This window comes from Xenopus laevis, chromosome 1S, assembly GCF_017654675.1.
Source record: "Xenopus laevis strain J_2021 chromosome 1S, Xenopus_laevis_v10.1, whole genome shotgun sequence".
Lineage (NCBI taxonomy): Eukaryota > Metazoa > Chordata > Amphibia > Anura > Pipidae > Xenopus > Xenopus laevis.
The window spans coordinates 105,841,070-105,855,880 of NC_054372.1; the positions used below are offsets into that span (position 1 = coordinate 105,841,070).

The 14,811-nt window shown below is 35.8% G+C and overlaps 1 protein-coding gene across 1 annotated transcript; it reads right to left on the bottom strand.

Annotated features, from left to right (window-relative positions):
• Positions 1-10,039: 10,039 nt before the first annotated feature.
• LOC108706926 lies at positions 10,040-14,177 on the bottom strand. The gene is made up of 4 exons (XM_041580073.1): positions 13,848-14,177; positions 12,538-12,646; positions 12,016-12,071; positions 10,040-10,498 (listed from the first exon to the last, which is right to left on the bottom strand). The coding sequence occupies exons 1-4, from the start codon at positions 13,927-13,929 to the stop codon at positions 10,167-10,169; spliced, it is 579 nt and encodes a 192-aa protein (XP_041436007.1). The 5' UTR covers positions 13,930-14,177; the 3' UTR covers positions 10,040-10,166.
• Between the last annotated feature and the right edge of the window lie 634 nt (positions 14,178-14,811).

Here is a 14,811-nt window from a genome sequence, read left to right on the forward strand (position 1 = left end):
AAAAGTTAAGTGACAGAAAGTAGTGACAGTCACCCATAGATATTGTCAGATGTCAGATACATGCAAAGATGTTATCATTATCCAACAGAAATCTTCTTACCTGTTTGATCCACTAAACGACCAAAAGCCATGGTTACGGAAATTGTTGGGACAATTATTTGGAGCTCACACACAGTCTGAAAATCTTTCAGCATCTATGGTCACCTTAAAAGAATGTTGCTTTAATGATGCCACATATGTCTGATTCTCTCAGTCCTAGAGGATAGATGAAAGAATGGAAGTGAACCAACCAATTTCCTATTGTGTTGCTTGTGCAGGGAAAGGTGAAGTGTGGTACTGGAAGGTGTGATAGCACTTAACTGTGAATTCAGATCTGAATGCATCTTATGAAAAACAACAGATCAATGAAACCAAGAAAGGTTTAAATACTTTAGAGTGTTAAAAGGTTTACGAGGTGATAAAGATGTCTCATAGGGAACCGTAAATGTACTAGACTGGTCATTTCAAGCTTTTATCTGAAATAACAAATTTCAACAAAGCATTTTGCCTTATAGCATAGCAGGGAGACAACACATCCTGCAGGCTTTACACTGGTACTTGCATAAAATGGTCCCAGGTACATAAATGAATGTTAGCTCAGAGCATGATACAGATTGAGAAGGTGTACTGCTCGCAGCAATAGCTGTCATTAAGTAGGTGATCAGTATGGAATTGCTCTGTGTCAGGACCAGATACAAACCAGATGAATTCTGCATTACTTAGCACTTGTAACAAAATCCCCTGCTGTGCAATCACAACTATAGCTTTTCATATGGAATCTGTTTTCTATTTACCGGTCATGTGAAAATAAAAACTTCCTAAAGGTCCAGGGGGGGAGGGATGTAAAATAAAATCGCAAGCATTACTGAAAATTAAATGAAAAAAAAAAACATTCACTGGCAAATATTGCATTGCACATTATCACTGAGCAAAGGTTAGCTTAACACCTGCTCTGAAGTTTCGTTAAAAATATTTTGTTGTAAAAAACCCTTTGTGATTGTGAAACTTTATTACCTACACCGCGAATGTTTGCAACAGCTATTTAGTCTGAAACTTTGCAAGGAAGCCGTTGAGGTCTGCAATCGATCAAAAAGGATGCAAACATTCGCAAAGGTGTCTGCAAAAGTTTTTACGTTGATGACAAATAATACGTTCCCCCATTAGCGTCATTGTCCCAGCTAATATTGTGCTGTAACACATGCAAAAAAAATATTTAACACTCTTTAAAAGGGAACCCGTCACCCTAATAAATAATTCCAAATTATTTTTCATCATGTTAGTTGAGCAAAATAAAACTTACGTACACTACATTTATTATTTAAATTTTGTTTCCTTCAGTCTTTGAATTGCACAATCACAGCACACAGGCAGGAGCCATTTTGTTGATACTGTTATTAAAACAAGTTCTGTATCACCCCACAATCTTGTGTATGCACCCAAATGGGGGACCAAATGCCCATACACATTGCCCTACACAATTATAGAGTGTGGGGAGAGCAGTGACATCTAGGAAGTGCTGAAATGGAAAGTGAAAGTAATTGTCTGCCCCACCTCTATGCCTCAGGCATAGAGGCGGGGCAAGTAATATTTGATTGACAGCTCAGATATTTAAACGCCTTTATAACAGGTATGGATGCAAAATGAAAAAAAACAATATGGATTCTATGTTTAATTTACAAAAATTTTTGTTATACAGTGTTTTATGTGTAGGTGACAGGACCACTTTAAGGCAGTGCTGCAAATCAGGATAGAACATAATGCTGCTCCCATAAAATACATTTCATACCATATAATATCTGTAGGAAGGCAACAGTCGTGATTAATTCTGGCCAATGCAGTATGTTTAGTTAGTATGATTGTTTGGCAACTCCAGGAATATGTCTAAAATGAAAACTATTTCAAATAATATATTCCAGGTGCAGGGGTGAAACATTACAGAGAGTAGTAAAGGTTAATGTGCCAGTAGCTAGTCAAAAATAGAGGGAATCTTACTGTTACACTACAGTGTATGCAATAGATTAACATGCTCTGCAAATAATTATGGAAGTTTCAAAAAAACGGTCTTAACCCCGTAGTGCTTGAGAGCTTTCACAATCATTATTTCTTCCAAGGGGATATGTAAGACAATTTGAATTCCAAACACTGTTGTCTCCCTTAACTTGTGCTTCAGTGCAAAGGGTTTCCAATTGCAGCGGCACTTTGCATGTATAACTGGCACACACTATGCAACTTCATGCCAGACATATGGAATCAATCAGGCACTAGGGTGCTGATGATTGCTTTGGGTAATGTTGACAGCCTGACAGACATCAGGCTCCGGTGACAAGGAATCTCAGCAAATCAGACATGGTGAGAAGAAGAGGGGGGTGAAGTAAGGAAGATTGGGAAGAGAGACAGTCAAAATCACAGCTAATTAAAAGAAAGATGGCAGAGTAGGACCCACTGCCAAAAGAAAGGGAGTGAGGACAATACTGAAGTGAAGCAAAAACAATACTAACAGGGAAAATCAGAGGGAAAGAAAGATAAAACATTGGTGTGACTAGAGCTCTTTTGTTGGAAGTATGGGGAGAGGGGAAGGAGAACGGTGGGATTTATAACACACGGCACATGAGCAGAGCATGCAGTCAGCAGTCTCCTTCTGCTGTGTCAGTCTGATCGCTGCTCACATCTGCAGCACTGCTTGGTCATTAGTTTTGGCTACACACTAACTACAACGAATGTAATTTTTTTGTTAGGGGAGGTGAAGACTTGGGGACAAAAGAGAACCTTTTTACTTCCAAAGAAAAGGAGCCAACTAATTGTTGTCTTCCCAGGTGACAATGTTGCTCTGGGATTCTTTCTGCTGCTGTCTTTCTCTGGTCTGGACAACCTATTCTCAGCAGGTCCCATCCTACAGCAGTTCTTCTTCCCAGATTGTACACTTCACAGACAGCAGAAAACAACAGTTCTCGGAGACCACAGAGAACAAAGTAGAGAAACTTGGTCAGTTTTTTAAAAAGAATATTAGTAGATTAAGGGAGAAAAGTCAGAGTTTGGATTTAGTCTTCTTGGTGGATGAGTCTTCTAGCGTGGGGCATTCTAACTTTTTCAATGAGCTCAGGTTCGTGCTCTGACTTTCCAGTGGTTCTCTCTGCTACTAGAGTGGCAATCGTCACTTTCTCTTCCAAGACTAATGTGCAAACAAGAGTGGATTACATCTCCTCCAGCCAGCCCCATCAGCACAAGTGCCCTTTGCTCAACAGAGAGATCCCAGCCATCACCTATATGGAGGGGGGACCTACACCAAAGGAGCCTTCCAGCAAGCTGCGGTAAGTGCAGCAGTATATCAGTCAACATCACTAGAAGAGGAGATGAGTCACTTATTTCAGGTTAAAAAAGGTAAAATGTAGTTGTAATGTATTTTATTTGGCATCCTTTTTTTGTAGTAATAAAAATGTATTCCTTTTAGCAACTAATAAACAGAATAAAACTTCCCATTTGCCCACGGCAATCCTTACCTTCTGTCTTTGAAATAAGATGAGTGGTTACAAGTTTCTTTCATGTTCCTGTTTGGAATTATGAATACTATATTTATTAAAATGTATACTCTTATTTAAAAGTACCCTATCTATCTATCTATCTATCTATCTATCTATCTATCTATCTATCTATCTATCTATCAATCATCTATCTATCTATCTATCTATCTATCTATCTATCTATCTATCTATCTACGACTCTCTCCAGCTATATCTATTTTATTTAACGTGATATACTTTAGGGACTTTTTCTGTGCATGCTTTCAGCCGGAAAGTAGCTGTATGATCATTACAGGGAAAAGTTAGCCCCTTGTTATTTGTCTACTTTCACACTCAGCACTTCAAAAAAATTTTTTATTATTTTCTCTGAAGTGTTCTCTAAAGCCTTTTGCCTGATTCTGGAGCCATTTCCATTGTCATGAGGGCAATTACCAGGTTATTTGTAATTTATAAGAACTGCACATCAAAGGTAGAAGCCTCATTTATGAATGCAATGCAGTGCACAAAATGCATCATTTATTTATTTATTTTTTTTAACATAATTCCAGAATTCTAACATTTTAGAGTGAGGATTGTGTCAGTTACGCTATGTGGCATTAAATAGCATTGTCATGTGATTATTTTGTTTTTTTTATGGCTAAACAGATGAATTCCCCTTAAACTGAAAGGGATCTATGGGTTTTTGTAGATAACAAGTTGTCTAATTCTGGGCAGTGTCATTCTGTGGCCACAAAAGCAAATTAAGTTCTGTCTTTCATAAAAAAAAGGGCACAAGGGATGAAAACATAATTTTACCTTTTGGTAGGGCCTCACCTGGAGTATGCAGTGCAGTTTTGGGCTCCAGTCCTTAAAGAAACAGTAACACCAAAAAATGTAAGTGTTTTTAAGTAAAATAAAGTAAATATCATGTACTGTTGCCCTCCACTGGCATAACTGATCTGTTTGCTTCAGAAACACTACTATAGTTCATATAAACAAGCTGCTGTGGAGCAATGGTGGAAATTGAAAAATGGCTATATGGTACAGGTTAACTAATGGATAACAGATAACACCATTAGACAGACAGAGCTTATTTGCTATCTGCTGTGTAACCTGAGCCTTTTCTCCTTTGAATGGCTGCCCCCATTGCTGCACAGCAGCTTATATATATATAAACAATAGTAGTGTTTCTGAAGCAAACACAGCAGTTTTACCAGTGCAGGGCAACACTGCATTTTATTTTCATTACTTAAAAAAACTTATTTTTTGATGTCACTGTTCCTTTAAGAGGGATGTAAATGAGCTGGAGAGAGTGCAGAGACGCGCAACTAGACTAATTAGGAGATTAGTCTATATGTGAGCTCAAGTATCCAAACAGACCATACATCATAAAAACCTTTTTCAATATTTCCTTTTTTTAATACAGTAGTACAAGTAATATTAAGAAAGGCAACCCTGTTTAGTCATTACTTTCCATAATTATTCTCCACTATTTTACAGTAAATGCTGCACTGTACATATGCCAGGTTCTCCATTTTGATTATATAGCTTTATTCGCCATAGATTTTCCAACTGTTTGCTCATGTTCCAGAGTAAAACGTGCTTATTGTTAACATAACCTTCATGCTACTGACACAAGCTTGTCTACACCTTCTCTGTTTCTTTTTTGAGTCACTAACCATGGACTCTCCTCTTATTCAAATATGAAAAATGAAAACCCTAAACATGAATATGAAATGCTTTATTTTATACTGAATTTACTGTGGCCCTTAAAGGAACAGTTCAATGTGAAAATAAAAACTGGGTAAATAGATAGGCTGTGCAAAATAAAAAATGTTTCTAATATAGTTAGTTAGCCAAAAATGTAATGTATAAAGACAGATGTCTAATAAAACAGCCAGAATCCAACTTCCTGCTTTTCAGCTCTATAACTCTGAGTTAGTCAGCGACTTGAAGGGGGCCCACATGGTACATTTCTGTTCAGTGAGTTTGTAATTGATCCTCAGCATTCAGCTCAGATTCAAAAGCAACAGAAATGACCCATGTGGCCCCCCCTCAAGTCTCTGATTGGTTACTGCCTGGAAGCTAGGGTAACCAGTCAGTGTAAACCAAGAGAGCTGAAAAGCAGGAAGCAGTGTTCAGACTGATATGTTATACATCAAATCACTCCAGCCTTTATACATTACATTTTTGGCTAACTAACTATATTAGAAACATTTTTTATTTTGCACAGCACAGCCTATCTATTTACCCAGTTTTTATTTTTACACTGAACAATTCCTTTAAAAAGTTATGGCCCAAGCCTTCAAAGTTGTCCACAGTAGCTTACCATCTTGGACCTTGTAAGAGCATCTTTTGACCCCAAGGTTAACTTTTCCGCAGCAGCCCAGAGTACACTGAGCATGTGCAGTGCCACTAACACTCAAAGATGTTCTAAGTTTGAAATCACCAAGCAGTAAATGAGATTTGTTTGTAACAGAAGTTAGTATTACGGGCCTGATTATTGAATTCTGATCATGCGTTGGCTTCTAAGTAGGGATGGGCTAATCTGACCTGTTTGGCTTCCCCAAAAATGTACCATTGGCAAAAATTTGTTGGAATGCATTAAAGTCTATGGGTGACAAATTTTTTTTTTGGCGTGTGCCGAATTTTTTTTAGTCATGCAACAATTTTTTTCTCCCATTGTAGTTTATGGGCGTCATTTCTGACTGAAAGAACAAATATTTTACTGAACAAAATATTTAAAAATCCATAAATAAAAAGACTAATTTTCTCAGCATACAACTGTTTACATCATACTAAAAGATCATTTAAAGGTGAACTACACCTTAAACAAATGCCTGAAGATCAAACAAATTGTAAAACTTGCTCAGTATCAATCACCTAATATAAAATAAAAGATGAAAAGACAATGCATGTTATAACATTTGACACCAGAAAGAAATCATTCAAAATGATTGTTCCACAAGAAGAATATTCATAGAAAGAAGTGATTGTGGGAATGCATCAAAAACAAGCAAAGTAGGTAAAGTAAAGTATTGAACACATTGCAAGTTGCTTTTACTTTGTCCTTGTGTTTCATAGTTCCACCATGAACCATTGTGACACAGGCAGCCTCTGCATATTCACATCAATACCAAATACATAATGCCAAATGATGCCAAGGGAAAGGAGTAAGCCATAAGCTAAATGCAATTTTACAAACTTTTATTCCAACATAATTTTGGTTAGTAACAAAACTGTATTTGAAATAATTTCATAATTTGCCTGAAAAATGAGAGAGGACCAAAGAGGTGTGAAACATGTAGCACCTCTATGCTATACACTTTTGTGGCTCCCTAGGGAATATTTTTTCTCCCAGACCTGAACAGATTCATTTCCATGGCCACCCAGCACTAACCATTTTTCTGCTTTTTTTCTTAGGCCTCTTCTGTACAGATTTTCTCTTTTTATGTCATAATTATGTTATCTGGTTGTCCTTCATCGTGCCATAAAAATACTGTCTAGATTTCCATCTCTATCACAAACCCTTAACTGTGTCTTTCCATTTTCTCTCTTTTGTCCATCCTGCCATCCCAGCCTTGTCTGCTTGTCCTAATTTTTCTAAGCTAACATGCTCCCAAAGATGTCTAGATTTCTTCCCTTGACTTTTCCACTCCCATCCTAAAACCAATAAATTTCACTTTGGTATGGCCTCATGTCTATAGCATTAGGACTGTTGGGTTTGTAGGGGTTATAGATTAAGACCAAATGCACACTAATGCAGTATTCGTTTATATATGTACTGTATCTGGAATGCAGTCATTGTTCTTTCATGTCACACAAAAAAATTGGATATTATAGTAAATAAACAATTTTGTTTAGATTTTTTAGCATTGAATAAATAACCCCCCTAGTATTCCTTTACAGCCAGAAACTCTAGAGAAATGCAAAGAGTTGTAGTTAGCTACATAGCTGGATCTATGCCTGAAGCTGGTGCCTCCAAAAGCAAGGCCAACATTTCTTAACGGCCTGTCGAATTTTATTGATTTTAGAGGTTTTCAAAACTACAATTAAATTCTTTCTCTAAAATCACAAATGCAACAAAAGTTAAAATATATATAGAATAAAAAAAGTAAGAATGAAAAAAAAGCTGGAAGATGCACTAAAAACACATGAATCTCTACCGAAAAATATCAGATATTTATTAAAAATGGTCCAATAAGATCAGTGCAGTGCCCAATGTCTTCTATAGAACCTCAACAGCTTTTACCTGGCAATTTTTTTTTACACTAAATAGAAATATAGAAAAACCACAAACTTTTACAGATGTATGAAAAAATATATATTTTTAATGTTAGCAAATAGGCCCTTTTTGTGCCTTTGAATCAAAAAATTTTCATTGCAAATATTGAAGTAATTGCCCACATTGGGCAACTGAATTAAATTCAGTGAGAAAAAAGTTATCTTATGGACTCTCTCTTTAAGGTGGGCATACATAGAAAGATCCGCTTGTTTGTCGATGCTGCCATCTTTGAGGTGGGCGATATTGGGCTTATCCGGTCGTGGGCCCTAGGGTGGGTAAACAGGCGGTCGGATCAACAAACAGATGCGGCCCATGATCTTATGGGATTTCTAGTCCCGTCTGATCGAGATCTGGCCGACTTTCGGACAGATATCGATCTGGGAAGCCTGTCGGAGGGCTCCATTCACGGGCCAATAAGCTCCCGGCTCAGTCTGTGGTCAACAGAATTGGGTCTTGACCTAAGCTATCTACATTTTCCAAAATAAACATAAAAAATTAACATGAATAACAAGAAAGAATAGTTTTCTATCTACAGAACACAAGCAACGTTGGATATATCAGTTCTCTTAATTCTTGTATCAGTAGTTTTGAATGCAACCTTTATCTTGAAAGTTGGTGGTTTATAAATACGTGTTAATATTTATAACAAAAATAATGGCATATATTAGAATTATATGCATATTTCGACAAAGCCCCATGACGTCTGTAAAGAGTAAAAAATCCATTGAAAAAAATGCAGAAACAATCCATCCGTTTCTCCCCCAAAAAACTGCTGGTTCTTTTTATGTTTCTCAGTAATTTAAGTATTACAACTAAAGTAATGTTACTGCTCACAATGGGACTGCAATGAAAATGTTTATATACTGTACATAAAAACACTGCTGTGTTCATAACTTTATTTCAAAAGGCAACATTAATGTGAGTCTGGGAATTAAAGCTTCTAAAAGACAAAAAAGGTAAATTTTCTGTTAAAAAGCAGACATATCCTATTATACTGTATATTATAAAGTAATACTCTAAGTAATTGGTGTTTTATAAACCATTTGTGCCAAATGTTAAAGGCTGAGGCCCATTGACTTGAGTCAGTGTGGTTTCTTTAGACAACATTCATTGGTAAAATGTATTTGTAAACGTAATTGTTATTGAGATTGTTATAGTAGCTTCGGTATTTAATTTCTGAACAAAACGCGCTTAACAATACAGTATAATACAATCATGAATTGTGGAATATTTCTATTTTCCAGCAAATTACAATTTAAGATCAAGGAAGGTTTAGAGCAGTTAACAGTTCCCACACATTTTTCTTTAAAACAATGGGATTCCATTGCTTTGCGGTAGGATTCTTGGTAGAATGCCTAATGCATTTTTGAATTAATTTGCAAATTCCCAAATTCTTCAAATGAAGCTGTAATGTTGTGAAACCTCATTTCAAGAGTAACACCTAATACATTTGCCAAGTGCTGGAGTTTAATAATACAAGCACCTGTTTTCTGGGACTCTCAGACAAACATCCTTCTCACATTTAACATGGGAAGGATTCTCAATGGTGTCAGTTTTCAGCATTCATCAAAACAAAATAAACAGTGCTATGAAACAGAAAGCATCAGCTCCACAAACATCTGCTTCTTAAGTAACATTTTATGTAAATTTCTGAATAGGATGTAAATGTGTGTGGAGGCTGCAATAAAGAAAATACTCTGAGCTGTCAGACAATATTATGTATATATACAGTACATAATAACCTCTTTGTAGGCCATTCTTTTATTCAGATCAGCACAGTTATGTTGACAGGTTATGCCACACGTATTTTGTTTTTCTCTGCTCTTACGATCCTGCATATTTTAGTCCCAGCTTCTTTACTATAATACAGCATAAGGTACCAGCCTTTACATTTCTATATTAGTCTGTATATCTTATTACTAGGGATGCACCGAATCCACTTTTTTGGATTCGGCCGAACCCCCGAATCCTTCACCAAGGATTCGGCCGAATACCGAACCGAATCCGAACCCTAATTTGCATATGCAAATTAGGGGTGGGAAGGGGAAAACATTTTTTACTTCCTTGTTTTCTGACAAAAAGTCACGCAATTTCCCTCCCTGCCCCTAATTTGCATATGCAAATTAGGATTCGGATTCGGTTTGGCCGGGCAGAAGGATTCGGCTGAATCCGAATCCTGCTGAAAAAGGCCGAATCCTGTCCGAATCCCGAACCGAATCCTGGATTCGGTGCATCCCTACTCATTACTAGACAAATTAGGAGAAGACTGTTGGTTTAACATGGTGGTCAATGGTGGTAAGGCTGTATTACTTTTTGTATCATTTGCTTCTCATTTTTTCATGTTTCTAATTTTTTCCTTTCTTTCGACCTTCTATTTGCTTGATCACTGGAGCCAGGAAACGAAAACACTTCTTTAGTCTTTTCTTTTTAGGTCTCTCTTTTTTGAGTTCTTTTTCGTCTTTCTCATTTTCTTCCAGATTGCCTATAACTGTGGCTTCTTGTTCTTCATTTTGATCTTCCACTTTATGCTTATCAAGGGACTTTTCCTCTACTTTTTCCCTTGTCTCAATATCTTCTTTATCTTCATCTTTTTTTTGTTCTGTTTTTTTAGGGCTTATGACAAGGACTTCTCGTAGTTCATGTTCCTCATCTACACTCTCTGTCATTGTCTGCGCATCTAAACATAGAATTGCATTTAGTCAAAAAGCTATTTATTATAATGCCTCATAGAATTAAAATATTGGGATGTTATCTGGAGACCCCCTTCCTGAAATCTCCAAAATATTGCATTATCATTTCTCTAAAGGAATGACCTTTAGTTATTAAAGGTCAAGTTGTTTATTTCACTAAAAATTCGTGTTTTCAAGAGCATTTTTGAATAAAAAATAATTTTTTGGGTTACAAGAAAACAACAAATTTTTTGGAGGTTATTTTAAAAACCACAAATTTATTATACCCAGACCCTGGAAATAACTTGAATCCAAAAATAAACCATCTAAAACCTGTCGATATCATGTAGAAGTCAATGGCAGAAGTCCCTGGAACCATATGAAGATGTTAACAACCTTCATAAAGTTCGAGTTCGAGCTTTAATTGATCAACTTTTTTGGTTGTTAACCCCGAACTCGCTGATTCATGTTTTTTCCCATTCAAGTTTTTTCTTAAATTAGAAACCATTCGAGTTGTGAGTTCATTCAAGTTCTGAAAAAGCTCCCATAGCTCTAAAATTTGACCTTTGATAAATAACCCCCTTAGTGTACTATTTAAATATATCCTTATTTCTAAATGTTTTGCATATTTTCTTGTTTACACACAAAATCTTTCCAAATGCTTGGGAAAATGCTGCCTTTGTCTGGACAGCAGACAATTAAGGATGGTGGCAGACTGGGAGATTAGTCACCCAGTGACAAATCTCCTGTGGGTGACTTTGGAAATTTAAAGTTTACCACCGGATTTGTCACTGGGCGATTAATCTCCCTTTCTGACACCACCCTAAGAGTCACAAATCAGTAGACTCTGTTATTTGAGTTTAGTGTAATCTTAGGGATCTACAAACTATGGGGAAAATAAGATGCATATGTCCCAACCAGGCTGCCCACAACACCACTGCAGGGGCTAGAGTACATGACAGATATTTTTTTTAAATTACCATTGTTTCCACCATTTGAGAGGTCTGCACTTTGAATGGGGAAAAATCATTAGACTATGTATTTGACATACGATAAGACACACATTTGTGTACACCTAAGCACATGATTTGAATGCATTTTATCTTGCCTGGTGGTATCAAAGAGCCGTCAGATGTGTTTAGTACAATCATAATCTAGTGTGTGTTTTTCAGTGCAACATGCTGCATGTTTATGTTTTTGATGTGTTAAAAAAATATATTAACATAGAGAAGTGAGAAGTGCTTGGAAATGTGCAGAACTGTATTTTTTAAGTATTTGTTCTTCTTAGTAATTCATTTGAATAGAAAGGAGATTTGCAGCATTTTTGTCCCAGTCCTTTGGAGCAATAAATTGGTGAGTTAGTGAAATGTAGCAAATCTCCCATGTATAATTACACTAAAGGGCTGTGCCTACTGCATTTAAGCCCACATTGGTATTTGTGCAAACATCTAAAGGGTGAATACACTAAACATGCACAAAGGAAAATACATTTCCTTTTGCAATAACAATAATTTCAATGAATTACCTTTTGAAGAGGTTTGTACCATGTTATCATTGATCTTTTTTATCTTCGATTTTAACCTATTGATGAAAAGAAAAAGTTTTAATTTACATATGTATATATTTACACTCCATAGAACATTAAACAAAAATAAAAAAAATGGAAGTCTTGGTACTCTTATCCCTGGTGCAACTCATGTGACCATAGAGTATAAAAACATACCAAGGCCCACCCAAAATAGGGGATTGGGGAACAACATATGGTAAAGTGTGCTAAATTTAAAGCCACTGATGTGGATGTTAAAAGGGGATCTGTAAAATGTTTACCTTAGCCCCTGGGTCTGTAATCATGTTAATGATTTCATAAAGTTTTTTGTCTAAATAAACTAGACGGCAATTCAGTGGAAATGCAGGGGGTACTGTGATTTTGTTGAGGGGTCAAGATAGAAGTATATTGAGAGAAATAAGTATTTTTAAAGTAGGGAACCAAAGCATAGCATTATTTTTCAACCACACTAAATATGCTAGGATGTAGTTCAGGACTCACCATACAATAATGATGCTAAGCAGTATTATTAATATAACGCAGACAAGGCTAGAAACAGCTATTCTTCTTAATTCAGAAACTTCTTTCATTACTGCTGCACTCCAAAAACCTGCACAAAGAAGAAAAAAATTAATTTAAGATCTACTTTAAGTTTGGATTTTTAATTTGTAGGATTAACAATCACTGCAATTAGTTACATTCAAGAACTATGGTCAGTGTTCATCTTCTTAGTAATCTTCTTAGTAACAGACAGCAGTTTACCATATTCAGACAATACATAAAATTATATTTCATATATAAAAGAAAACTTAAAGGAGAAGGAAAGTCGGTATTTACTTGGGGGTGCCAAAAGTCAGGCACCCGCATGTGACTGTATGTACTTACCTGAAACCCCGGGCCGATGTTCCTATCAGCAGAAAACTTCACTGATCCGGGGGTTTTCCCAGCGAGCACCATGTAGCGTTTGGCTTCCTTCTTTTTTCTTCACATGGGTGAGCATGCACAGTAGCATGCAAAGCCGAACTTTAACTGGCTATTTTTAAGTTGGCTATTTTGTTCTACTGCGCATGCGTCTGCCCTGGGACATTTGAAGAAAGTTGAAGGGTACCTAACTTTTGGTACCCACAAGTAAATAGGCCTTTCCTTCTCCTTTAAAAATGTTTGCCTAGGTAAACAAGCACTTTTATAGACTATTTCTCTTACTCCCAATGCAATAATATGAATTTCTTTATGATTAAAATCTTCATATTTATTCATATAAAATCTGCTTCTATACTCGGCACAAATTTGTTGCAGAAGGTTTTTTCGATTACAAATAAATCATTAAGCCTAGTTAATCATTGCTGTGTTTTGGTTCTTATAAATTAGCAAATTTGGCACCACATGGAAATATTAGCTACCTCCTTATATTTTTTCACAAAGAATGCATTCAACCCCATAAAAAAGAGACATAATATAAGCCAAGATGTCAAAATATATTAAGGAATTCCTTTCTCAAAGTTGTTGGTTCCCCTAGGTAGGAGTGCGCTGGTTACTAATAGTAATTTTAAGGTCAGTAACACCAAAATATAGAAAATGTTGTATTTATTCATATAAAATATGCCTCTGTCCTGTGCATTTGTTCTAGAAGCTATTATACAATTCATATACCATACTATTAGATTGCAAATTTTAACAAATCTATTATATTTCTTAGAAGATTACACAAATCTTTCAGAACTAAAAACTAGCACTTGTTAGCTGTCCCCTATAAGTATTTTTAAACTATACTTACTTCATTTAACATTTATGGATATATATGAGTTAATTACCTTTTGGTGATTCCATTGAAAAAGCTTCAGTTATAAAAAATAATAGAATAAATAAAAAGTTCACAACTTGCAATAAAGCCATGATGCTACTAATAATCAAACTGAGTTTGATGATTTGCCTAGGCTGTGTGAAACGGACAACTTGGGAAACATCATTATGACATCATCAACTTATTTGCTTTAAACTGTTATCTAGCTGAAAGGACTACTTGGGAAATATAATTGTGACATCATCAACTCAGATATTGCTTAGGCAGCAATGTATCGACTTTTCTTTATGTACTGTTTGGCTACAGATATTGTAATCCTATCTCTGGGCTCTTTTCTTCACAAGATAAATTATTGCAATTTGCCTCAATTATCTATCCCATACATACAAAGATAAAACACCCTAAATTGTAAGTGGTCTACTGAACAGTTTGACGTTCAAACAAGCATAGATTTTTTCGGCTGCTAACACACCTTCTGGGAACAAACCCAGACTAACTGTACAAAGAGGCCAGAAAGCCATATATTTTTAGAAAGTGCACATTCAGATGCATCCAACAGGGTTAGCTATGCCTTGCTACTTCAAACTGCTAAGTGTGCTAAGAAACACCTAATGAATAAAAATACAAGATTAAAAGTGCAATAAAATCACAATAGTTAAATAAAATTGTGAAAATCATTAATAAAAAAAAAAAACCTAAATAACTGCATGGTTAACCCTTTCACTGTCAGCCAACTTGGCTGATTTGGTGCTTTTATTGCCAGACCATTGTTGAACATATTGCGCTCTTTCACTTTAGGGGCCTTTCCTGGGAGGGTTTTTTAGTTTACCCTGGAAAACAATATATCATTGTTGTTTTTTTCACAACCTAAGATTTCAAAATATGCTAGAATTTTTTTTTTTTTCCCCATAATATAAACAGATTTATCAGAAACATAGTTTATTTTATGCACAAGAACACAGCAGATTTGTAAA